The sequence below is a fragment of the Ambystoma mexicanum genome, chromosome 9 (assembly GCF_040938575.1).
Source record: "Ambystoma mexicanum isolate Mex_15411 chromosome 9, UKY_AmexF1_1, whole genome shotgun sequence".
Classification (NCBI taxonomy): domain Eukaryota; kingdom Metazoa; phylum Chordata; class Amphibia; order Caudata; family Ambystomatidae; genus Ambystoma; species Ambystoma mexicanum.
This window is the reverse complement of record NC_090931.1, coordinates 145085766-145113117: the sequence shown is the minus strand read 5'-3', so window position 1 is coordinate 145113117 and position 27352 is coordinate 145085766. Positions and strand designations below refer to the sequence as shown.

At 43.0% G+C, this 27352-nt stretch overlaps 1 protein-coding gene across 2 annotated transcripts in view; it reads right to left on the bottom strand.

The window, feature by feature from the left end:
• Positions 1-27352, bottom strand: part of SORL1 (sortilin related receptor 1) — a 1341481-nt gene that overhangs the window by 202681 nt on the left and 1111448 nt on the right. For both annotated transcript variants that reach the window (XM_069614318.1, XM_069614319.1), the window contains exon 42: positions 11590-11709. In XM_069614318.1, coding sequence (XP_069470419.1) covers positions 11590-11709 — 120 coding nt within the window. The remainder of the gene's footprint in view (positions 1-11589; positions 11710-27352) is intronic.

Sequence of the window (27352 nt, the reverse complement as noted above, 5' to 3'; positions counted from 1 at the left end):
CAAATAATGTTTACAATCTAGATGCAAGAGAAAACCGAATTGGAAGTGACAGCAAAAGGAGGATTCACCACGTGTAAAGTAAAAATGGTTGTGATTTTTATAAACAAGGAAATGTCTATTTGAAAGTAAATTGTGGAATTAAGGCATTGTCTTTGCACAGAATGTGATTGGGGTTTTGTTTTAAAACATACATAGGATATTTAAGTCCCACAGTTTGTTTTCTGGTTCAGAAACAATAATACATTAATAAGTGTGCTGAAGCCACAGAACAGGTCTTCCTGGCATGGCTTCAAATGACATTTGCTTCCTGAAAACAAGACCTGCCTCCCCCCCAAGGGGACCAGCATCTGGAAACTATGAATAGACCAAGGGGGCGAAAAGCAACACGCTCGTCAGACTTTCTGGTATTCTGCAGCCAAGAGACAAAGGATTTCCAGGACACTTCGGTGCGTCTTTGTGAACAGCACCGGCCCTAAACTTCAACTGGGGAGCCTCAAAGCAGAGCAACCTTGGAAGTTATGCCCTTATTTGGGAGACAATGCTGGCCATTTGGGGCAGAAGACTGTTTTGAATTAATAAACTTTAAGGCTTTATTTCTGCAACCAAACAACGCACTAATGCGAGAGCTTAACAGTTTAAATATGATTTTGGGGGCAGTAAAACAAGATATTGTGGCTTTCCGTAGCATGTATTGGGCGCAAACGGTAGAATAATGTAATTCATGGGAAAAGTGTTCATGGGATAACTTCAGAATTGTAAGTGGAATATTTCCTGCCGAAAAGCGCGAAAGATTATTAGAGAGACGAAATAATGTACAGACCTGGGAGTTGGACTGCAATGCTCAGTATGAAATATGTCATTTGTCTATGTGATTTGCAAGAGTGCCACAACAATAAAAATGTGCAATTTAGGTCAGAACTGATTTTTGGCAAATGTAACTATGGGATGGCTCTGTACCTCATAAAAAACACACCCCAGATTCCCTGTTTCAGTCCAATCTGCTTCTAGGAAGGAGGCACCATACATAGGCTGACCTATTCAGTTGTTAGAGGCATGTCCAGCCTAAGCCTGCCCCAAAAATAAATCCTGTGATGTCACCCGCCTTATAAAAGGTGGAAGCTCACAGAGACAACGGACACCCAGACTCTTCTGAATTTTCCAGCTCCTGCGTATCCAGAAATTGCATATTCATCCTGCCAGACTCCAGATTCCTGATTTCACTGCCAGGCCAAATCATAACTGACCCTATCCAGGTAGGACCATTGATCCAGAAAAACAAAACCCCATAACAGAATCACACTAACTCAGGGGAAAAAAAAGGGGAAAAGCTGTGGTAACCTTTTTGATAGTATCCTGTGACCAGAATGGCTTCTTGCCCCACTACCTGCATGCCAGCTGTACCCTCCAGTGACCAGACATGCCCAGCTATTTCCTTCTAGGAGAGCCCCGCTGCAGTGACCAGTGACCAGATATTGCCTTGGTGTCCAGAAACCCAGTTGGCTGTCCCAAATCCCAAACTCAAGTGCTGATGTGAGTATCACCCCATCCCAAAGCAACACACAGCCCATCTTGATACCTTGTCTTTGTTCCACTTTCTAAGTAATCCCATCAATACCCTGATAACTTGTTTCAAACTGTCAGAATTCTCTGTGCATCATGTCCTTGATTTCCAAATGTTAGCGCCATCCTTCCACTCATTTCTGTCATTTTTAAGCCCTTAGTAATATTTGGATTAAATAAATTAATTCTCCCTAAAAAGAGGCACACTGCCTGAAAGTTTACAACTGCGGCGTAACTTTTCTATTCACGGGTAGTGTTCCTCTTTCCTAGCCACTAAATCTAGTTTAAGTGAAACTTGTCCTTTCCAAACTGATTTTCTCTGTTAACTACTTTTATTTTTAAAACCGAATTTACTTTCCCCTTGAGAATCTCATTCTGTCATTAAGTTAGAGTCACTGTCATGATGCCTACCTCCAAGGAGCCAGGTCCGACCCAGCAACCCCAGAGGCAGGCATCATTTCCCCCAGGGAAGTGCCAGCGGGCCCAAGCTGGGGCCCTTTGGACACAGTCCTAGCGCCTTAGGCGCCAGGCTCATGTTGGACCCCTGTCCTGGCGCCTTAGGCGCCAGGCTCATAAAGCTAGACATGTGTTTAAGTGTTTTAAGGTGCACTTACCTGATGCAGGCCATGCTGCTACATCCAGGCCCTCTTGAGGCCTGAATGGAACTACTTTACCTGTGGAACTACTTTCCCCTGGGTGTGGTCGGGGAAGGATACATACCTGATCGGTGGAAGGATACATACCTGGAACTTCTGCCAAAGCTATTTAAACCACGCCCGATCAGCAACTCACGCTTCGCGTTGTTCTGCTCCTCGCAGCTGGACGCTCACCGTGTCAGCTGCTGCATCTGGACTTCAGCCACCCCTGTTAGCAGGTTGCCAGACATTTGGTCGAAAAAAATTGGTCGACCAGACAAATGGTCGAACCAATTTGGTCGAAAACCAAATGGTCGATTTTTTTATTTTAACCCTTTTTTTTTGGGGGGTCCCCCCCTAATCCCCTTTTTTTCTCTAAACACCCCTTTTTTAACTAAACGAAAACCCGAAAAATAAATATATAAATAAAAAAAAAAATTCGACCATTTGGTTTTCGACCAAATTGCAGTCGACCTGTTTTTTTTCGACGAGTTGACTGGACACCCTGTTAGCACCCTGGGTCACCTGCTAAGAGAGAATTGGAGAGAAAGAAGACCTTACCTGCTAAAGCTGCATCACAGCGACTTCACACCGACGATCCTGAAAGGGAAGACATCATTTTAAAAGCATTTCGTTTCGATCGCTGCAGCGCTGCATTTCACTCACCTTTCCTGGGCACCTCCATCTTCATCAGCGATCATCCGGATCCGCAGCCACTTCCCAGAGCCTAGAGAGAAAAAGACAAGAACACAAGGTGAGAGAAGGAAGGGAATAGGAAAAGCTCAGTTTCCTTCTAAGACTTACCTGTTGGGTCATTCCCATTTCATTTCGGGTCCTGCCGCTTCCTGGCATTCCGTACCCCGGCCCCTATGGGGAAAAAAGACAAAGACATTGAATGAGCGAATGCAAAGACATTACCCAAACGCTCATCCAGAACTTACCTGTCATTTATTGGAACTGCACGTTTCACTTCGGGTCGGCGCCATATCTCCGGCATTCCGAACCCCGGCCCCTAAGGGGAAAAAGACATAAGCGTTAGCGCTTGCAGCAATAAGACAATGAACATTATTATTAAGCTTGAACTTTTGAACTTGCTAGAGAACTCTTACAGCGCCTTACCTGAATAGTCAAGCTTATTTGAACTCCCATCAAACCTCAATCCAGTCAAGTAACTGGGTTTCAACGCGCCCCTGCATCAGAAGCAGGATGGAGAACTCATCCTTCCAGACCCTAAGGTGAGACTTCACGGGGAATCGAGGAAGAGTATCGTGGAGGGTTGGAAGGGAGTGGGAGGCTTGAGCATTATTCCGTCAGTAGGTAATGCTCCCTTTTCACGCACAGGGGAATATTCCTGCGAGCCAGTGAGTCCATCTTCAGAGTCCTGCGCTTCACCATAGAAGAAGCATCAGCACTCGAAGCCAGACCTGCGCCTCCGTGGGAATCAGGTTAGCGTGACAGTCACACTTTCACTTGCATATTATCCCTGTGATGTGCATCGGTCATCCAGCATAGAAACCGCATTCAAATTCTGTCTATTTCACCCATTTTTTTTAAACTGTTTTGACATTTAAACCTGTGAAAGTAAGAAAGTGAAATTTCTACACGTGTGAATTTGGCTGTACTGTGTTGTCACTTCAATGTAGATTTTTGACCTGTATGCCCTTTGCTGGTACCTTGCCTTGTAGTTGCTAGTGTTCTTACGTCTCCGATACGGTTATAACTCATATTGACCTGATTTATTCAGGTGCACATGTAAATTAATTAATTACCAATTCCGAGTGTTATTTATACAATTGCAAAGGTTTTTGAATCTGAGTTTGCCTCTTATTTCGTGGGGGGAAGGTCAGATTTTAATTGGGTTTGCTGTCTAGTGTATCCAACTCATTGCTGCTCCTTTCTATCCACTCAGAATTCGATTAATAGGGGTTTGAGGGAGCATTGCAGGGGGAAATATTAACTTACGTGCCATCTACCCGAACAGTAAAATTGCTCACATTCATTTATGCTTTGGATATGTTATAGTAGAAGGTCAAATTAAGTGTATTCTATCATTGTACAGTTTAATTATCACCCCATTGGTGATTACTGCCCAATGTTAAATGTGTGATTTTCTTAGAATTTAAAATAAATAAATATTGTGTTACCACCCACCGGCCTGGTTCATGGTCCATTGTGACCCAGGGTATTTGTTAAAGGGGATGTGAGACAGGTTTGCTGCCAGCTCAATCAGAATTTTAGGAAATAAAGAAGAAGTATTTTAATTGTGTGCTACCTCCGAGGCTAAGGGCAAGAGTCCTGGTCTGGTGTGTGATGCCCGATTGGAATCCTTAACAGGAGAGGATGTAATTGTAGGCTTATTCGCCACGAAAATGATGTCAGCGAGACTCTCGCATAACTACGGAGGGTTCGGGAGAGATTTTGACGTGCCTGTAGGAGTCGTTGAGGTCTTCAGCACCGCCAAATGCCTAGTTGGCAGACGCGGTCTTAGTCTGCACGTCAGCGAGTTTTTTGTTTTTTGGCAGAGACGCCCTTATGTGTAGAATGTGGGGAGGGCAGAGACCCAGAGCATCGGAAGGCACCACCGAAGTTTTGGATGGGCCTGTATGTGTCTTTTGGTTCTGTATGGGGTTGTGTGCTTATCCTTCTGTGTTGCGGGTGTGCCCCTGTCGCCAGGATGCAGCTTCCCCATAACAGCACCGGCGGCATGCCTCACGGGGACGGGCACCTGGGAACCGACCAGTTCCTCGGGCAAGTCTGTGGCCTGCACATCGAAGCCATGGCTGCCGCTTGAGTCCTCGTCACCCAAGGCTCCAGCACTGACTGGGGAACTACCCTCTGCCTGGTGCAGCTGTCCACCGCTTCGTCCGCTGATCTTTTAGCGTCTTCGGACAAAAAAGATGTCGGGACTTGCAGGATCGATTGTCGTGATCATGAGGCAGACACTTGTTACACTTTCCCATGGGTACTTTCCGTTACAGGATGGACAGAACTTAAAGCGAGTACTCTCCATATTAGAGGTAAAGGGCCCCTCTCTCCCTACTGTATAGGCCTGGTCGGAGGGCTGAGGCCACGCGGTCTACAGCATCAATCGAAGCGCCAGTCGCCAAAAGTTTTAGATGTCTCTGGCATAGGGGTCCACAGCAGTCGTCGAGGAGGTTGAAGACTAAAACGACCAACGGTCGTGGGACAAAGTTACCAGAATGCGTGAGGGATTTTGGGTACACTACACGTCACGTTAGGTATAGTGTTACAAGCACACCCATGTCGACGTCCCTTTTTGATCCTCGAAAGAAAGATGCGATTGCCACTAGATGTCGGACTATATGCATAGCATGTGATTCTAAGCAGATTCATAAGCATCAGAAACTTATATATGCGCACCCAGCAGGTCACAGAACTAGGTTTGCCAGGAAAAGCATTTGGCTGTGTGATCGTGTCTACGTCATGCATTTTCCCCAACAAAATTAAATCTAGTTTACACTATGAGATTTAGATACACTAACCTAAATGTTACTGTAAAGCACAGAGACAATGCAGTGTTTTACAGTAGCAATACTGTAATTATGTATTATGTAACAACTTAGATTTTTAGGAATGGAATTGCATGACTGTTTAAAAAACAAAAAAAAAAAGTTAACACCTACTGGTCTTTGCCAGACAGGATACAGTTATCTTACTAAGTATCATCCCGATTACTTCTTGTTTTCATTTGTTTTGAAAATGAAAAAAACAATCTAGCATTGCACTCCTGCACAGGCCATTTGGACCTTCAGAGTGGAGGAAATGATTACTGCTGCACCTTCTCTGCATTAGCCCCTTTAAACTTGCAGTGAACAGAGAAGAGGATGGAGAGAGTACCGAGAGCAAGAGAAGAATGTAGGACGTGCTGTGCTTTCATAACAGGTAACAAATAGCCATCTTTGCAAAACAATTGTCAAATTAATGACCAAACCTATAGATTTGCATAGCAAATTGCTATGCAACACTGCTTATTTTATGCCTTGGGATTGTGAAAAAGGAGCCTTGCTCCAGGGTCCGCTTGAGGACAAAAATGGCTGCAAGATAACCCTCTTCTCTGTACCAGTCTGCAGGCCCTTCTGGGACAAAGACAGAAGAAATTTCAACACCGAGGATGTGGACCAAACAAAAGGATCCCGATTCCTCTCCCGGCACCAAGCTTAAAACTCACCCCATTTGCATGTATTTATGGCCTTTGTGGCTGGTCACATAGCAGAGATAAGTACGCCGAGAACGCCACTGCGGCAGATCCTATTCCTTATGCCTTAGACTTACAGCAGCTAGGCATAAAGGTCAGGTGTTAGGCAGTTTTACAAAAGACCACCAAAGGGTGGGCTTGTGAAGACTCACAATTGGTTTGCAGGGCTCCAACTCTTAGCATAGGCCTTAGCAACAAAACATTTGTTGGTAGCAATGGCTGAGCAGCAAGGCTCATCTTAGATGGGAGGAAAGGCGGGGAGAGAGGTACAAATAGAGTATACACATAGACAAAACAAACAATGACACTAAAAGTTACATAAAACCAATGGTGCATTTTATATACACACCAAGATAAAGTTAATTCTTCAAGAAGGTAAGTACTATAACTTTCAATAACCACATAGAAGAACCAATGCAATATTCACAATAACACACTTTTGGATCATTTGAAAATGGCAGTAAATACTCTTGTAATAATTGTTTCAGGTAAAATAAATGAAACAAAACCAACATAAAGCAGGTAAATACTCTGCAATTATTTCACAGAGGCCTTAGGCTCTAGAAGTCTACCCACATCTTGTTATGAGGGTCTCAGAGCCCGATTGTAGGAAAAACATGTAAGGCACAAGCTGTAGAAAGTTCAAAGGTTTCAGAGGAAGTCTTCAGAAGCAAGTAACACATTTGGTTGGGGAAAGGGTTCAGGGACTTTGGAGAAGGCTCCTTGGAGGCACACAGGCATTAGGCCTGGGTGTTCGTGTATGGGCCAACTCCCAAAACACACAAATTAGCACTCCAGCAATATAATAGAAGCAAAACAAATCTGGGTTAAGTTCTACCAAGAGTCTCACAGTACCTTAGAAGTGAAGCAGAGGATGCAGCATGATGCCCACATGATGCAACAACACACCCGGTCACCAGACTCTTGGTCAGGGACTTTGGAATCAATCCTGCATCAGCAGTCGAGTGAAGAGGCTTCAGGCAAAGGATTCTTCATGTTTCTGTGATTTTGGCGCCCTTTTCAAGATACCACTGAAGAATGGTTACTACCCGGCCGATTCAGAACTTCAAGGAGTGGAATCTTGTCTCCCACAGTCCGGAAGGAGTCCACCAAAGTTTCAGGAAGATTCAATCTTCAGAAGGCGATGCACTGCATAGTGGCCACTGGTCCGAGGGTATTGGCAGTTTGCAGGCTGTGAAGGTCACAGCTCGTCATTGGATGGCTCGAAATGCAGGTCGTCTTCAGACTGGTTGAACCAACCAGACTGGTGGAACCAACCAGCGTAAGGGAGAGAATCGTCCTTTTCAGGATCTCCTGATACTTGGAACAAGGGGTCAGACAGCAGAGATTGCACAGACGGCATCTCCGGTCATCTGGAAGTGGCTGCAGGCATCTTCTCCTCTTCATCATTTCTTCAGTTTCAGTGGTCAGCTTGTCCTCAGCCTCATGATCCATGCCTCTTATGCAGGAACCCAGCCAATCCGCACCCATGCACCATTCAAACTGTGGGTGGTGGCTGTCCATTCAGGACAGACAGACTCCCAGTTAGTACTGGTTCCAGGTAGGCACAGCAGAAGACAAAGAACAGCAGATTTTCAGAGACCTTCATGTTTCCTGTCCTCACAGAAACACGGATGTCTTGGCTGGATTAACAAAGGGTCCCGCCGAAGACAAACGCCAAACTAGGACCTTCCCCACCATGCACGGCAGAAAGACTAAGAAAGGACAAGCCATCTTGAATTGGCGAAAACAGAAGAACACTGTCACCATTTGTCAATTGTGATCCTTCTGTGCATAACCTCAGCTGTAGGAACAGACTGGGGGTACAAATTGCCCAATAGCAGGTACGATAAAACCACTTCCACCAGCCATATAGATTAGCTTGTCAGCGTACCCAAAATGTTACAGAAGCAGTGAGAAAGGGGCATACTGTGTAACCCCTCAGCACGCCAAATGAGGGGTGTGCTGATCTCACAATAGGAAAAGCTAGGAAGGATACAAATATCCCCCTATATCAGAAAATAGAAAGGGAAGCCCATAGAGCTCCCAGCAACACTGCACAGAAAGTGCAGTGTGCTGCAAAAGTCAAAAGACAGATGCCATAAAACTGTGAGGAAAGTATAACTCCAAGAAAAATGCATAAAAAGAAATACAAAAGTATCCCAAAGCTTGGGTAAAAGAATGAGTGCGGAAAAAAGGTTCCCTCTCACTCGGGGGAACAGAACAAAATTCCAGTAGTCCAGCAAAAAATGCATGTGGAGGAAATTGTGCTTAAAGATGAAAATCTACCTAACATCAGGCTGCAGAGTTTCGGATGCAAGAAAGATCCCCCTCTTCTGCCCCTCATTCCCCTCGCCACTCCCCCTGCCCTCCAGGTATAGGATAGGTGGTCTGCCCTCTGTGGCAGAAGCCAGGTAGGCTAGATGACCATTCTAGCAACTCTGGGTTTAAAGACCCCACACAGGGTAAAGAGCAGACACAGATTGGCCCTTAGTGTCACATGAAACAGCAAGAGAGTATGAAAGACAGGAAATAAAAGACAGGCTGAAAGGTGGGAGGTCGAATGCAGGTGGAACAAGAAATTAGGACGGTGGAACAGAGTGCTGAGGAGCTTGTGGTGATGCAGGCGATTGTTATGGATGAGGTGTTGGTAGTGAGAGAGGCAGTGAATGAGTGTTTGTGGGAGTGTGCGTACTAGAGTAGTGAGAGGGAGTGGGTGTTGGGAGAGGGGTGAGTTAGAGGAGCAGAGAGGATAAGGGAGGTGTGGAACGGAGCCAGTAGTTGTGAGGTGATAGAGTGGGGATGGGAAGTGTGTGGGATCATTTGAGGGATAGAAGAGAGGAGAGGAGATGGGAAGAGAGTGTGACCATCAGAGAGAAAAGGATAGTGGGAGAAGGGAGCAAGAAGACAGCAGAGAGAAAGAGGCAGTAGAAGAAGTGAGCTAGACTAGGGCAGAAAGAAGAGGGACAGGAGAGAAAGGGAGCAAGTGGAGTAGATCGAACCTATTCTACTTTACGGATTGGACATGTGTCTAATAGATCTATGTGAACGTCTGATTTCAATTCAGGGTCAGATATGGAAAGTGGTCCTTTGTTTTGTAAATTCATTGCCCAATGCATTACATGAACACAAACTAGGTCTGGTCTCACTATCCTCAAGATTGGAGGCAACTTCCCAATTACTTAAAAATTCTAGACCCACCTTCCAAATCTTTACATGAGGATTTTGGTAAAATGTTGAAGGAAACCTCTGTTAAATCATCGAATAAGTATGGCAATAGAATGCAATCCCAGCTTTGTATCACTGACTCGAGTGAAGAGGAATTGATTCAACGCCCAGAGAAAGTTAGTTAAAATAAAATTATACAACTATGATCGATTGAAAACCATTGAGACTATGGGAAATTATAAACAAAGAATATATGTGTTTTCCACGAAAAAGAAATCAAATTTGCCCATATATCTTGAAATTTCCATGCAACAAAGCATGTGCACTTTATATGCGACTTCAGTTTAATAATTATTGAGCAAGGGGACGTACTAAGCAATGGAATGCAGATAAATACACTAAATGAAAATCTATACTTTCGCTTTTGAAAAGTATCTACAGAGGTAGAAACGTTAAAACACTGGGTATTGAAATGCCCTCATTTTGGTCCTCTGAGAGTGCAGACATTTGGCGATGATTCGTCTACAAAATCCGACTATTATATTAATTTTTTCTGGCCAAGACTCATGTGGGCGAAAATGTTGCTCTTGTCATAACATTAACTTGTTTTCTTGAAACATAATCTCCAATTATAGAGGAAGGCACTTTAGAATGTATAAGATGTTGGTAGTTTTTCACACAATGTGTGTTGTGTAATGCCAGCATCAATCCAATCTTAAATATTGAGGAGGTTTTCAAAATTTGCTGCTAAGATTTTAAAGAATATTTTAGATTGTGAATTGTTAGATAATCTGTGATAAATGAGAAGTGTTGTGTTTGCATAACAAATTGATAATAAAATGATAATAATGTAAATATTATGCTTGAATTGAAATTCATTCTATAGTCAATTTGTATTGTTAGGGGAGTCTGTCCTAGGGTGTGCAGCCCACGGAAGGTCAAGAGAGGGATGCCAATTAAAGTGCCCACCGGTGAAAAACAACAAAATGAATGGTGTTCAATAAAGACCCTTGAACCACAGTTAGGAGTCTGAGTTTTCTGAGGCCATCCGTAACAGTCCATTCAGACGCTGAAATAAGGATTCCATGTTAACCCCAATGTTCCACAAGTAGCAGTTACTACGGGTTTTGTCTGTGCAATGTGTGTGGCAAAGAAAGTGTGCGCTCCAAGCGATTTGCAGCCGATCTTATCACAGAAAAGGACTCCACATGTAAGCAGAGATTGCAAATGCCAATGACTAGTACTGTAAAAGGGAGCCATTTCCATAGACAATTGTGAGTGATGCAAAGTGGCTTCTGGTGTTCTTTAATAGAGCCAGAAGAGAGACAATAAAATGAAAGGCCCTTCTAGACAATGTTCTAACTAAATTCAAAGTATTTAGGTCATTTCATCATTTGGTTTGTTTGAATCACCCGGAAATTTGGGCGATACCAGTTTGTGCTTGGTGACGGCAACCAAGTAGATTGCATGGAAAGTTGGCTTTGTCTATTGGTACAAGTCACACAAGAGGGGGCTGAGAGGTGTTCAAACGCTCACTTCTTCCCTGCCCTCCAAAACAGACTAACTCTTCATTTTTTATTTTTTTTAAAAGACATGGCTGCAGACTGTATTCGGATGTCCAACTTCGCTCCTGACCAACCTGCCCTTCAACCAACACACCAGCTACCATGAAAATAGAAAGAAGGCTCTTTCCATTGTGTTAGTGCTCTCATTTTCATGGCCACCATGTTTTCACCCAATTCTTTTGAATGCTTCATCCTCCAATTACAATCTTCTCAAACCTAAACTTAAAAAAAGGAAAAAACACACACCCTTAACCATTTGAAGCGCAAACCTGTTGCTCGGTTGCTCAGGGTGATGAACACAGGAGGGGGACTGTGTTTGTTTGTAACTGGGCTCTGCCTTCTGCAATGGAACTTGGTACATTTGAGCTGATACTCATGTAATCACTATCATTAATATCCAACACCATTCCTTCAATTGACCACAAAATATTTATATTGACCTTACCAAAAATAAATACTGTTCGTCCCGGTTAACAAGAAGTGTTATATTATGGAAGCTGGTGGTACTGTTGCTTGGGTTTCTGTATAGATCCAGAAAAGAGGTTGCATAGCAAACGGCATACACCTGTAATTAAAACAGATATGTTCAGAACAGTATCTTTCATTGTTTGATTATTGCTAACATATGCAGTTATTTTATTCTTGTATGAATGTGCATCACCAATACATTATATTTCAATGATGCATCTACATTTTTCTGCACTGAATACACAATTGTCACTATTCAGTGAAATTTAATTTGCAAATGAACAAGTTACCCACCATAGTGACTACTGTACTCATAATCCATAATTGCCTTCCTCCATACTTTTGAGACAATGTCCCATGAAGGGAATGGGACTAGAATAATGTGCAGAGCAGCGCCAATGATCAACATCATTGTGCTGTGCGTATTCACATGTAGAGTTGTCCAGGACCTATCCTCTTTTGACCATGCTCCCAACCCCAACAGTCAGTTCTTTAACTTGGCATGCTTTAAGGACGACTATTTTAACAGCGGATAGAGGGCAGGCGATCGACACATCCCTGGTGTTTGAATGCCTCTTGTTGGGCAGATGTTTTGGTCAGTGGCTACCCATGATTGGATAGCCACAGGCTATTTGAATGTTGCAGATCCTTACTGGGTGTGGCCATGCTCCAAGCCCAAATCTTAGCTAAATGGAGGGCTCCTGTAGCTATTCGACAGATCATCATTGGACCCAAGACCTCTGAAGAAATGCAGTCTGCTAATGACCCGAGGACGGCCCATGAAGCTGACCAACACCGACTCCAGTGCTGTCCCAGTGAAGCCCTGCTCCTCTGTCCTGGCTTCAGGAAGAACCTCATCAGTACTTCGACGCTTGGACCAGTGGTAATAATCAGTCTCAAACCCTGCTCGAGGATCTGCACAGTCGGAAGTGTCTCTGGACCAAACAGTGGACTGGCCAGCTCTACCCTGGGATACCTCACGGCATCCATTGCCTTTCTAAATGCATCCTTGAAATTGGACGGTCTTCAATGTGTACAACAAGACTCCTGATCCTGCATTTCCAGCCTTATTGCATGAACAGAAGCTATGCTGGGCCTGCTCCTTTGTTTATCGATTGATGATCGCCTGTCGCCACCTGACCATAGTGACTCCCGCTGCAACACTCCTATTCCTGGAGTTGTTCTGAGGTAGTCTGCCCCACAAAAGTCTTCATCTTTCCACATTTGGGTGTTCTACTGGAAGCTGTCTGGAACAGATTACTAAGCACCGGAACTGCCCGAAACTAAATCCTGTGTCTGAAAGTGCCCACTGAAACAGAAAACCCTGGGCCTTCCTCGAATGGACAAAGCACAGAAGATTGTGACCCCAATTGTCCATCAATGGACTGATACACAAGCAGTGGTCTCTGGAGAAATCAGAATCAGGGGGAAGTTAACCTACCTGTTTCTGTCCCCCTGTCCTCCATAGGGATACATTGGTGTAACGTCCCATCTCTAAATCACTCCCTTCTGACTGTGGTCAGTGGAGGCCTGGTCAAGGATCCCTTTCTAGGACTATCCTAAGGACTCGGATTGATTGAGTTTACTTCAACTTTTTGACTTTCTTAATAACCATTGGCATCACCAATCTCTTAACATACCTGTGAAGTATATATTTTGGAACTGGTAACTGTTTGGCACAAGGCCGCAAACCATCTTGGGGTTGGACTTCATAAGAGCTAGGGAAGCTGTTCTATTATCCTGAAGTGTTCTTTCTATTTCTAATGCATCCAAGAACTTATCTGTGTTTCACTGGTTATTAAATCAAAAGCTATGCTATTTCTTCTAAGGGTCAATGTCTATACCTGTTTTATTAGTGTTGGTGCGACAGTATTTGACTATAGGTTTGACTTGCTTAGTGTGAATTTTAAAGGCCTAATAAATCATTGTATATTTGTATACTTGCCTGCCTTAACTAGATTTGTTTTGATCTTAGTAGACTCATTGCTGTCCTAGATCACTTTCACACCCTTCTTGAGACCAAGCCTTGCCACTCTGCTACCTACCTTGAATAGTTTTGGATAAAGCCCATCTTCCCTGTTCACCATAGTAGGTGGCCTCCCAAAATCTCCCCTCCCCCCTCCGCCCAACTCAGGGAAATCCATCTTAACACAGTACTATCCAACAGGTGCATAGATTGCGGCAACCAACCCTAGGTGGCATCAGAGACGATACCCTTGAAGAGATCTAGGGACAGGGTCGAGACCCAACAACCCCAGGCCATGTAGGACCCAGCCCCCAATGTAGGTAATCGTAAAAATGGTGTTGAAGCACTCCTTCCGAATTCTACTACCAAGGACCACCGGAACCCGTCAGGGGAAGTAGTAAGAATAATCCACCAATCTAGAGGCCAGAGGTAAGAAATCAAGGTCATGTCTTTGTCAGTAAGATGAAACACGATAGGTATAGCTCTTCTTTTACAGAAAACGGCAGTAACCTCTTACACAGGGACATGAACCCTGTGTCAACAATGACCCCAATGGCCCAAAGAACAACAATGTGCCTTCCTAGGAGAGGAGGGAGCCCATATGAAAATGCAGCAACCGAGGAGGCTCCAGAAGAAGGCAAGAACCCAACCAAGATAGGTTCTAGTGGCTCAGCGAGCAAAGGCTGTCACCTGAGTCGGGCTGTTGAAGGTCTTGGCAGTAAATAGCAGGAAGCAGCAGTAAAACGGCCAAGACACGGTTCCAAGGTGGAAGGCTCCGTCCAGCCATCAAGGAGGACTTGGCAGAAGGTAGAGTAAATTACAGGAAAGATGACTAGCAACCGAAAACTCAAATCAAAGCTCAGGCTGGATACATCAGTCCAACTCTCATGGCACGCCTGGGTTTAAAAAAGACCTACAAAAGTAGTTTGGTGCCAAAATCTTCCAGCACGTACGTCAGCCTGCTACCTTCCCAAAAGTCTGATAGAAGTAAGGGCAATAGCAGTGTCTCCACTAGACAGAACCAGACTTGCATGGGCTGGGCACCAATCGCACAATGTGATTTAGCAAACCGGTTTCTGGAGACTGCCCATCGGCCCTGCACACTGCCAAATATCCAGGGCCAACCCTAAATGAACTGTGATGGCATGCTCAGGGCAAGAAAAAAATGGTTTAGACCAGTTCAAACCAGCACATAGGGTACATGACTGGGCTTAAAGTGAGCCAATGTGGGCACAACAGCCATTTTAGGCCAACTTCACAGACCCTGAACAAAGTCCAATGAATAAAATGGCAGAGGGTAGGACTTGGCTACCCAAAAGGTACATGGGGCTTCCAATGTGCCAAATCGGCTTGCACCCCTGGTGACGCCAAAACTTAATTACAGCTGCCATCAACCACCTCACCAGATCCAATTAAGTGTTACATAATCATCCATGAGCAAAAATGGGGTGTTTAAAAAGGAACCTTGGTCAGGGCCATCACAAGGGGAACACGGGGGGGGGCAAACTGCCCCCGGCCTCACACTTGCGGGGGGCCTCGCGGCCCCCTCTCCTAAGTGGAAGGCAGCACAGTCTCTTGTGTCCTTTATTCACACGGGTGACTGTGCCGTCTGCTCTCTGCCCCCGCAATGATTTTGCTGTTTGTTGCGAAGCCGTTTGGCTCCGCAACAAACAGCAAAATAATGGGAGACAGCAGGGCTCAGAAGTGGGTTCTGCTGCCTCTCGTCATTCAGCTGAAAACGTGGACACACTGACTGACAAGAGAGGACAAATCTCCTGTCAGTCAGTGTGTTCATGTTGTCAGCGTGATCACGCTGACTGATGGGAGAGGAGTTCTCTCTCGTCAGGCAGCATGTCTATGTCGGCTGTGTGGATGCTTTTTAAGGGTGCATGAAGTTAAGTGTTTTTTTATTTTACATTAAAAGTGTATATGTGTATTTATATTAAATTAGTATGTATATGTGTATGTATGAGTGCATGTTGGGGTGTTTGGTTTTATGTATACATGCATGTATGTATGGAGTTGTGTAACTGGTGGATGAATGCATGGGTGAAAGTGTTTTTTGAGAGTGTGTGTTCAGCACCACCCCTAAATGTAGCCGCCCTGGGGGTCACTTCATTAAGGAGTGGGTTCATGGCATCAGAGGTGCACCTAGGCTAAAATGTCAGGTGGGAAGGGGACTAACACTTCAAAAGTTGGGAGAGGCGCCAACGTCAGAGGCTGTGAGGACGGGCAAACGTCCTTGTGTGGGGGCACCTAACATCTTTCCACATTTTGAATGAGACTATTCTGTTGAAGCTTCAATGTTACAAGCACCTACCTCTGGCCTTCATTTCTGAAACGTCACACTTAAGGACTGCGGTGAGAATGAGATGTAAACCACAGATGTGTTCACCATGCACTCCTGTTTAAGATATTTGCAAATTTAAGTAGATCTTAAATAGCGCAATGATGCTTTTTGAATATTTAAGGTGCAGGGGAGATAACAGTCAACCCTGGCTTATGGGTTGTGAAATATATGAAAACAAAGTAAGTTCCTAATGGAGGAACTCCCGTCCCCTGCACACTTTGAAAACCTCAGGATGAGCCAAACTGTTAATATAACTTGAATACACTCAGAGTGTATAGAGACTTTACAATACTTATTAATTTGTATAAAACACAAGAACATTGTTTGGTATTCAATGAGGAACCTCAACACATCAATTGAAGATATTTTCAGTTTCTTTAATTTTCAATAATTCATAGATGGCCCAATGCGTTTTGAGAAATTCAATTCTTCTTCAGGGGCATATTCAACAAAATTCATCACATCTAAAGGGAAATTTCAAAAAAACAATTACCAATATGGTAACTTATTCTCCAAGGCATTCATAGTTAAATATATACTATTCACATATGTTCTCTGATAGAAATCAATCAATGTATAGGATACTTAGACACGTTTCATCAACAAAAAATAAAAAATATATATTAAAAAATATTCACTCAGCTATTCAACTTTGTAGTTGTTCGGTCTATTCTTCAACAGATAATCAAGTGTGTCCAAAACAAGGTCAGCTAATTTGGATTTCAAATGCTCAGTATGGAATATACTGCTGCGCACAAATCAAAAACAGTATCCTGAATAATGCTAATGCATTCATTTGGATAATTCTAACATATTGTACCTAATAGAGGCGTTCTTTGCAGTAATATCATCATGATTGTGAGTGGATTGCGAGTGGCCGTAAGGTTCATCGTAATGGGACAAGCTGTTCATAAGCAGTGATTTAAAAAAAAAAGAACTGGATATTCATATGGATATTCATAGGCTACACCGCTACATAAAAGTGTTCATCACAAAAAGTTCGAGCTTATCCTTGTGGTTTGAAAAATTGTAACATTTTCAAATCATAATTTCAACCCGGATGATGGGAAAGAACACTAGCAGAAAACCGTCTCAGTAGCCTGGGTCGTGACGTAATCTAGGATCAGGAAGGTATAATGAAAATGTACTTAAGATAGATGAAGAATAAGTAGAGTAGGGAATAGGGACAGAGTTAGATGTGCTTACCTCCTGAGTCCGGAAAAAGTGAATGACAAGTCTGCTCCCGTGCTTGTAATCAGAGTATTGGGTGGCTGTAAAAATAACGGCGCTTAACAATGACGTCACCACGTAATGGCGTATGGCGACGTCACTAATGACTAGATGATTGGATGTCATAGGATAAAATATCCATCATGTACACAACTATTAACTATTGATCGCGAGACTCAATTGGAGTTAGAGAGATAAAAAAATTTAAAAATGGATGCTGGTTACAGCATAGCAAAATAATCTATTGTGTGAATTAGAAGAAAGAAGTTCATTGGTTTACGCCTCCTAAGGGCGGACTGGTGCCCATATGTGATCCCTGGTCTGGGTTAAGTAAAAAGGTCTAGAAGGGAAATGGGTATAGGTAGTATAAGCCAATAGGTCAATAGGTAAATACTGACATTGGTGGTGGTCGTTAGGATAAATATTTACAGAAAATTTGTGAAGGAATGTGGGTAGTTCGATTAATACATGGTAAGCCTTCATGTAGTTCTGTGGGAAAGTTCAGTTTTGTAGGGGCGTGTACCTTACAGCCCATCTAAACATGCAAATCGTGAGAAAACTCCCCTGTCAATAAGGCCTACATTCTTTTAGGCAGTGATATGCTGTGTTCAAAAATTGGAACAATAACGCTTGTATTTTATACAGGTTTAAAAAAGAACTCCTATACATATTAAAACTAATCCTCGAGTCATTCATTCTAGTTAAGGCTTATCCTAAGAGCTCTTTAGAACAGAATTCCTGGTTGGTACTTTTGTCAATGCATACAATGTTTTTCACATTTAAAGTCGGTCTCAATGGTTGGAGACTTACAGTCTAATCAGTAATTGGTCCCCTTATGTCACACGGATCTATTGGGTAACTAGGTTTTCTAGGTAACTTACATACAAAGATTGCATTGATGGATATGTGTATCGGACTTAGTTTTATCAGTAATGGAATATTTCATAGGAATGGACCCAAGTAAAGGTCTTCATTTAAGCCCAATGGGGTCATGGCATCCAATTTATGGATCCAGTATAGTTCTCTTTGTGCCAATCATTTGGCCAAGTCTCCCCCTCTCTGGGCTGCTCGAATCACCTCAAGTACAACTAATCTTAATTGGGATATGTTATGTCCGTTTTCTTTAAAATGTCTGGCAACTGGGGATTTAGTGTTGCCCGTTCGTATGTTGGATTTATGTTCAGTCCATCTCTCACGTGCTTTGCGAATGGTCTTACCCACGTAATACTTTCCACATGGACACTTTAGTCCGTAGATCACATTTTTACTTTCACAAGTGGCAAAGTCTTTTAGCATTATTTTCTTGCCGCTGTTAGGATGAGGTTGGAGCAGTGTTGGCAATTAAGGCAGGCATGTGTTCCTGTCTTCTGTTTTCTTAATGTGGTTTGTGTTGGTTTCTTCATTCTCTATGCCCTGATTAGGCTGTCTTTAAAGTTTTTGCCCCTCTTGTAAACTAACATTGGCGGTTCAGGGAATAGTCTGTTCAGATTAGGGTCTGATTTGATCAGATCCCAGTTTTTGTTGATTATTCTTTTTACTTGAAAAATTTAGCTGGAATATTTTAAGGTATGGATGAGTCTCGTGGTGTCTTTCTTGGGTTTATCCTGTAGTAGATCCTCTCTGGTTATGGCGTTAGTACATACTAATGCTTTGTCAATTATTTCTGTTGGAAATCCTCTTTTCTTTAATCTGTCTTTCATAATTTCCTGTTCTGTTTGTAATTCTGTGGGGTAAGATTTGATTTTTTTCAACCAGAGGAATTTAGAATAAGGCAGATTGTCTTTCAGATGAAGTGGATGAAAGCTTCCAAAGTGTAGGACACTATTAACATCCGTGGGCTTTGTGTAGATTTTCGTATGGAATTCTGTACTTTTTTCAACTTGTACGTCCAAAAAATGTACTCTAGGCTTTCCAATGTGCAGGTGATGCCCTCTTGGCAGTTGTTTATGTAGGATAGAAATTCTTGTCATTCTTCTGTCGTACCTTGCCAGATGCCGAACATATCGTCTATGAAACGTTTCCAAAATTTGATTTTGCTTTTCCATGGTTCTTTATCCAAAATGTGGTGGTATTCAAAGTGAAACAAAGAGATTTGCGTAAGACGGGGCTACGGAGGAGCCCATGGATGTACCTGATATTTGGAGATAGTATTTGTTGTTAAATCTGAAATAGTTGTTGTACAGGATGATCCTAATCAGTTCTATTGCAAAGACTTTGATTATGAGTGTTGTGTTTTGCCTAAGAAGAAACCATTCCAGGGCTTCTATTCCTGCTTGATGGGGTATTGATGTGTATAGACTATTCACATCAAGTGTGAATAGTATTAAATTTGTTTCATCAGTCCGTATCTCACTTAGTAACCGTAGAAAGTGTGCAGTGTCTTTAGGGGTAGGTAGTGGATTTTTGTACCAGGGTTTTGATGAGAAAATCTCTTGCATGTTCCGTGATCCAGTCTTCGTCGTAGGCTTTGTCAATTGTTTCCTTAATCATGGTGCTAATAGACTTGGTATGGTCATTGTCCAAGACGACTTATGTATGTTGATCTTGTAGGAGTCTGAGGCAGCCTTCATTGTAGAAACTCGTGTCCATCAGGCCAGTGCTCCACCCTTGTCCGCAGGTTTAAGTCGACTGTATGCTAGGGAGAATTCTCTGGAAAGGCTAATTTCCCAAACCTAGTGAGTCCCCCAGCAGCTTTGCTGGATTTTTGGGGTTTATTTTTTTCTCCTGCTAAGAGTGAGACTCTTTTTCTCCCACTCTTAGACATGATTTGAGGTGTTCCTTTGACTTTGTATGTGTTCTATGGGCTATGGGGTCCTTTACCCCATAGGGCTTCATGTGTTTTTGATATGTGGGTTACACAGCACCCTCCGTGCAGTAACCCAGGGGTGTCGTAGCCACCCCCAAACAGACTCCTTACTCTGGGACTGATTACTGTCTCCCAGGGCATGTAAAGTCACCATTGGCTTTACTAGTCTTAAATTGTGAACAGAACCAGTACAAACCATCATATTGTGGACGTACTGGTCGGGGCAATTCGATTGCCCCGGGGTCTGTTCGAGGGGGCACTGTCCAGTGCCCCCGACCGAGTTTTGGCTGGTGGCAGTGGATACTACTTTTTATATTCGACCGCAAATATATTCCTATGGGATTTTCCCATTGTTCGAGGCTACCACTTTTTAAAATAGCCTCGAACATACCGCTGGTTTATGAAATTAATATAAATACACCGGTTGGTATTTTTTGCCAAAACTTGGTTCCAAAATGGCGTTTGTGTTCGCTTCTGTGACTCCAACCCAAGTCGAGCCCTTTGTTCCACTTTTTGGTGGGCTTCTCCACAGAAGCCTCCAAAAGTGGTGCTACTCTGTCTGGGTACCACAGTGGATGTGGGAGGGGGTTTAGGCACCCTGGACTGAGTTGCCTCAGCAACTCAAGTCGCACTCTTGTGTGATTGGCCCAGGTGGTGAGCCGCCCGGCTCACCACTTAGTATGTTTGAGTGACAGCTAGGCTGAATGAATGGGGGTTTTCTGCATAAAAGCAGGGCTTTGCGGACTGGAACTTCAGAAGTCGCCATAGGACCTAAAGAATCCGAGGAGGGAGAAGCCGAGCTGACCTGCAACGACGACACCACCGGTGGACCCTGCTGAACCGCCTCACCACTTTTCCCGACGACAGAGGAGATCTCCAGTCCGGAGAGTCTTCTTCCTTTGACTGGTGGGGATAACCGGTTTGCCCGTCTTTTCGCCTTCCTGGACCATCTCGTGGCTGCCTTGCCTGTGCCAAGCACCCCGGCAACCAGAGTACCACGGTTTACCACTACCGCGAAGAAAAGGGTAGTAGCTTGTAACTGGAAAACTCTGCGGTTGGTTTCTTCCCTGGCAGTGCAACGACCTTCATCTTTCCTCCACGTCGAGACCTCCTCTTCCTCTGGATGAAACACCGACTTGCACCCGCTGCCAGGAACAACTGCCCCCGCTGGAGCGTTCTTCCCATTTCAGGTACTGTGTCCTGCCTGGCTTCCCTTGTGACAGATCGGGGTGACAGTAAATCCTCGACTTTCTAACCTGGGTTAGCCTGGGGCCTGTTAACTAACCTTTCCTGACTTGATCTCAATCTTTTGTGAACTATCTACAAAGACTCTTTGGGCATAACCCCACTGTGTGATCCTGGACACATTTTGCTTGCTCTAAGAGTGGGCCTGGCATTTGAACGTCCTTGCTCTCCAGTAGACTTTGCCTAACCTGCCTCACTGTGGTTCTTTGAAAAGTATTGAAATTGTATGCTTTCATAACTCTGCCTTTTCCCTCCCTTTTTCTATAACTTATTAGAGTGCCATCTTATGTTAAGCACTCACCTCTGTCTGAAAATAAGTGGTGTTTCTCATTAAGACTTGTCTAATAAGTAATCAGGGTTGTATATATATAATAGTGACTGTGTGTTGAATTTACTTACCTCTTTTTGTGCTAGTGTAATTTACAAGTGTGTCTTTAAATAAATTATATACTTTTACACCAAAGCTCTGGTCAGTGTTTGCTTGTACTACTGTATCTTTGTACCTATTGTGTATACTCTGTATACTGCCTAACTCATCTTGAGAGAAGTCTGACTGCTCAGCCACAGCTAACAGGTAAATCTGGGTGGTACAGACTGCTACCAATTGGGTTTACTGCCAACCACCTGTAGTCCTAAATCTTTCGCAGTGGTCCCTAAGGGAACTGCACAGGTTTCTGCCTAACACTGTAATGTCCTCTGATAATTCTTTGATGAGTTTAAGTTGATGACTCCTAATATTCATTTTCTTAGTGTTGCTGTATTTTAGTCGTTTGATATCTTTTGTAGTTTTTAAATTGAATAGGTTAATGACAGGATGATTGACCTGAGGGTGGAAAATAATCTTGTTTTTCATCTCTAAGTAGTCCGATTTTGGTTACTTTCCTCCCAGGTCTGGTAAACCATCAAAGAATACCTTGAGTTCCATTTTTCTGATCAATTTGAAAAGATTGACTTCTTCCTCAAAGACCCTGGTATTGTTAGTTGGAATAAATGAGATGCCTAAATTCAATGTGCCAATCTGGCTCTTTGTTAGAACTTTCTTCTAATTCACACCATGGATTATTTTGCTATGCTGTAACCAGCATCCATTTTTTTATTTTTGTTCTCTCTCTAACTCCAATTGAGTCTCACAATCAATAGTTAATAGTTGTGTACATGATGCATATTTTATCCTATGACGTCCACTCATCTAGACGTCACACTTATCTTCTAAAATATTATTTTATTTGCCTTACCATCGTTATTCTTGTTACGCTCATAACGCACATACATAACAGTTTCCCAATGTTTACATTAGTGACGTCACCATACGCCATTGCGTGGTGACTTCATTGCGAAGCGCCGCTATTTTTACGGCCACCCGTTACTCTGATTACGAGCACGGGAGTGGAATTGTCATTCACTTTTTCCGGACTCAGGAGGTAAACGCATCTAACTCTGTCCCTATTCCCTACTCTACTTATTCTTCATCTATCTTAAGTACATTTTCTTTATACCTTCCTGATCCGAGATTACGTCACGACCCAGGCTACTGAGACGGTTTTCTGCTTGTGTTCTTCCCCATCATCTGGGTTGAAATTATGATCATTTACCTTCATGGTACAACTTTTCAAACCACAAGGGTAAGCTCAAACTTTTAGTGATGAACACTTATGTAGAGGTGTAGCCATTCCCCTATGAATATCCAGTTCTTTTTTTAAAAAATCACTGGTTATGAACAGCTTGTCCCATTACGATGAACCTTACGGCCACTCGCAATCATGATGATATTACTGCAAAGAACGCCTCTATTAGGTACAATATATTAAAATTATCCAAATGAATGAAATTGCATTATACAGGGTACTGTTTTTTTTTGTACGCAGCAGTATATACCATACTGAGCATTTGAAATCCAAATTAGCTGACCTTGTTTTGGACACACTTGATTATCTGTTGAAGAACAGACCGAACAACTACAAAGTTGAATAGCTGAGTGAATATTTTTTAATATATATTTTTTATTTTTTGTTGATGAAACGTGTCTAAGTATCCTATAAATTGGTTGATTTCTATCAGAGAACATATGTGAATAGTATATATTTAACTATGAATGTCTTGGAGAATAAGTTCCCATATGGGTAATTATATGTTTTTTTGAAATTTCCCTTTGATACATTTTATTGAATATGCCCCTGAAGAAAAGATGAATTTCTCGAAACGCGTTGGGCCATCTATGAATTATTCAAAATTAAAGAAATTGAAAATATCTTCAATTGATGTGTTGAGGTTCTTCATTGAATACCAAACAATGTTCTTGTGTTTTATACAAATTAATAAGTATTGTAAAGTTTCTATACACTCTGAGTGTATTTAAGTTATATTAACAGTTTGGCTTATCCTGAGCTTGTGAAAGTGTGCAGGGGACGGGAGTTCCTTCATTAGGAACTTACTTTGTTTTCGTGAGAATGAGATGTCTCGTGTCACCACTTCCCTTCTAATCAATCCCCTAGCATGAAAGTGCTAACCCCACATCACGATTTCAATTACCTAAAAATGTATGGATATGAATGGAGGTGCTAACAGGGCAATGACTTCTCATGGCCATGCTAATCCCTATGGAAATTCTCACCCAGTTCCTGCCCTCCCCACCCAAAACACCTCCTCACTGGAACTCTTTCGAGATAGCTTTAAACATGCCTAGCCATCAAACTTTGCACTCAATGTGCCTGCAAGTGTTTCCTCAAAGGAGTCTTCTGAGAGTTCATGACTTCATTGGAGTTGTAAACACGTAACTGGTGTAATAAAAAAGTCTTATCAGGTCTGCCTTTGGCCACTCAATTTAGAAACACCCTGTGTGTCTTTTGCTGAAGTTCTTTTAAAAATAAGCATTGGCAAAGCCAACAGTTTTGGTTTGTGTATAAGTATTAGGCATTTACCAGGCACTGCTATTAGCTGCTCAGGCACTCAAACCATTTTGCACTGGCACTATCAATGGCCAGCTAATACCAATACAGAAGTGCCTTTCCCATGCCTACACAAATGCCCAAACTGTTAACATTGCCAGTGCTCTTTTTGCTTTACCCTTGATGCACAGGACTATGCATCAAGGTTAAAGCAAACATACTACTTGGCTAAATTGGCCCACATTGAATGTAGGCCAATCTAGCCAGTAATAACACTGATGGTACACAGTCAGCCTGGATATACTTTCTGTGGCATGGCATTTTTACTGGCTGGGAGTCCGTACATGGTAATAATGGCATATATAGATGCAGCCTGCATCGACATAATTAGAACAACCAGCAAGAATATATTTTTATACTACCATATCTCGCATGGAAAGGTGGTATGAAATGTATTGGAAAATGTTCCTATGTACAATTTGTGATTTGCAACTATTGGGAATTTCCATGTGCTTCCATACAAAACCAATTGCAAACTGTATGGATTTCTACCCAATTTTGCAAAGAAAGTGCTGTAAAATGCATACTTTTAACCTAATGTTTGAAACATTTTCTTGGGAGTGAGAACCCCCCTCAAGCAACCCTTGTTTGGTTTGGGCTCCCTCACTGTGCTCTGTTGATCCTGCCTAATGGGCACACAAATGTAAGCCTCTTAAGTTCAGAAATGTACCAGCCTCCACTGTACATCATTTGTCACTGTGTACGATGTGTGTTTTAATGCGCACACAGGGGCAGGGTGCTCCTTAATGATATGGCATTTATAACGTGCCTGTACACAAGTGTTTCTAGGCGCGACAAGGCAAGGAGGGAGAAACAAAATAGTAGGACAAAACACAGATCTTACTAGCCTTGTGTTATTCAGATCGCACAAGAGCAAGCAAGGGGGGAGGGGAGAAGTGCCAACTGTGGGGTAGGATGCAGAAGTGCAGTTACAAAGGAGAAACAAGAGTGCAGCCAACGGGTGGCAAGTGTGGGTACTCATAAGTGCAGCAAACGGGTGGAGAATAAGAGCAAGAGCGGGGACTGTAGGGTTACAGATACAGACCACAAGTGCAGGGGAGCCAAGGGCAGTGTGGGATTGCAATAGGACAGGCAGGGACCTGGGCCCGAATTCAGAGCTTGACCAGGTGACAAGTGCATGGCTCAGGCAGGTGATCAGCAAGGGAGAGGAAGAGAGAAGGCAGAGGCAAAGAGACAGGTCTTGAGGTGCTTCCGGAACCGGAGATGGTTCTCCAAGTTTCAGCGAGGCAGGGAGGCTGTTTCCAGAGGGAGGACCCAGCCGAAGAAATATCTGCTCTCAACTCTTTGCTTGGAAAAGTGACTGACTCTCACGAGAATTGGAGGTGGCGCAGTGGAGAGCTCATGCCATCTTATATATATTTATTCATATGATAAAGTTAGTCTGGCATGAACCTTTCTTCAGTAGAGAAATCTAACTTTGCTGTAGTTGTAGTAATAAACCTTATTTGGGATCCTGCACACAAACTCAAGGGTAGATTTCTCGAGTCTCCTGTTTGCAGATGTGCAACCGCTGTCGTGCAAAAAATTGTAAAGGGGGCTCACCAAATGTTTTGCCCCGGGCCTCACCACATCTTCTGACAGCCCTGACCCTGGTCCAGGAGCCTTATGTGCTACCAAGCACCTTACACTGAAAAGAGATTGCAGTGGCAGGGGGACTTAAGTGGAAGCCCCTCTAACTACAAAAGTAGGTCTGAGATCCAAAACATCAAGGGGAAAAGCACATTTTTTAAAATTGTTTATTGGTTAAATAAACATTCAACCTCAACAATAAATATAATCAAAATTCACAGAGAACAAAAAAAACAATACAACAGTTTCAACTTCCAGTTACCAAATTGAATCTAATGGAATCTGCCAGGATTTGGGGAAATCGCCTTGTTCTCATATTATTATTAAAAAGAAAGGTTAACATTATGGCCCACTAGGTCGGATCTCCTTTGAAGAGATTATTTGACACATGGTTAGGATCTGGTGGCCTGGAGTTACTGTCCCCTAAAATAACACAATGTAGGTCTTTCAATTTGAACTTTAAAGAAAATGATCCCCAAAGGTAATATCCAAATGGTCAGTTTCCTGCATAAGGGAGGACCGGTCTCAGAGTAAGGGGACTGGATGTGTGTCACCAAGTCCACTTCAGCTACAGCATTAACCATTCTTTCAGTCTGACCTGACCTCACAGCATTGACTGTTCTCCACAAAATTACCAGTGTCTTTTTTTTTATCAAGCAGGAGAGCATTTTCTACTTTCAACTACTTTCAACTACATTCAACTAAATTTCATACACTTTGGGGCAAGTTGAGTTTAAATCCTCCAGGACCAAGATGTGTGAGAATTAACTCTGGTGCCAACCCATTCAATTATAGCATCAGTAAGGGTCGCCATGAAACAATCCACGGCACAGATTCATATGTGCCAATAGATGTTACACACTAATGTGGGGATCATTCAACCTTTCACCTTTATATTGAATTCCACCCCTAGCAGTCCATGGTGGAGGTCATAGCACTTACTGTCACAATAGCCTTGGAAAGTCGTGTAATCAGCCTGCCTGTCGGTCTACCTAGCGGGCCCTTCCTAGATCTCTGAAAGCGGACTGTGTACCTGTCCCAAGCTGGACAATCCATTAGCCAAATCGCCTGTAAACATACCATATCAAAACCTCTTCAAACAAATCCTGATGTCCATGTGTATTCCACGAGATGAAATTCCTGTCTTCCAACACTGAAGGCGAGAATGGTTACCTTCTAAGAACCTATGTTTGGACGAGGAGCCTGGCATCCAAGACCAAACCCGGTCTGTGTTAGCATCTCATCCTCCAAAATTTTTGCTCCATTGTCAATAGTCACATTGGTGTCTGAGCTCCTACCCTTTTCTATTGCATTAGGACCCAGCCGTCCTTAGCGATCAGGCAATTGCTAAAATGTGATATGATGAAACCAATCCACCTCAATGTTACCACCTCTTTCATGATGAGCTCATTAACGACCCTTGAGAAAATGCTGATTACGACGTCTCTTCATTCTGGATCTACAAATTCTATACTTTCGATATCCTTTGTCGATATAGCACAGATTTAATATTTGAGATCAGACAAAGGATACCTAATCCAGTCAGTAGCATCCGCCTCCTCCCCTCTTTGAAAACACTTTCAACCGTTAGTTTATAAGTGAGCTGAG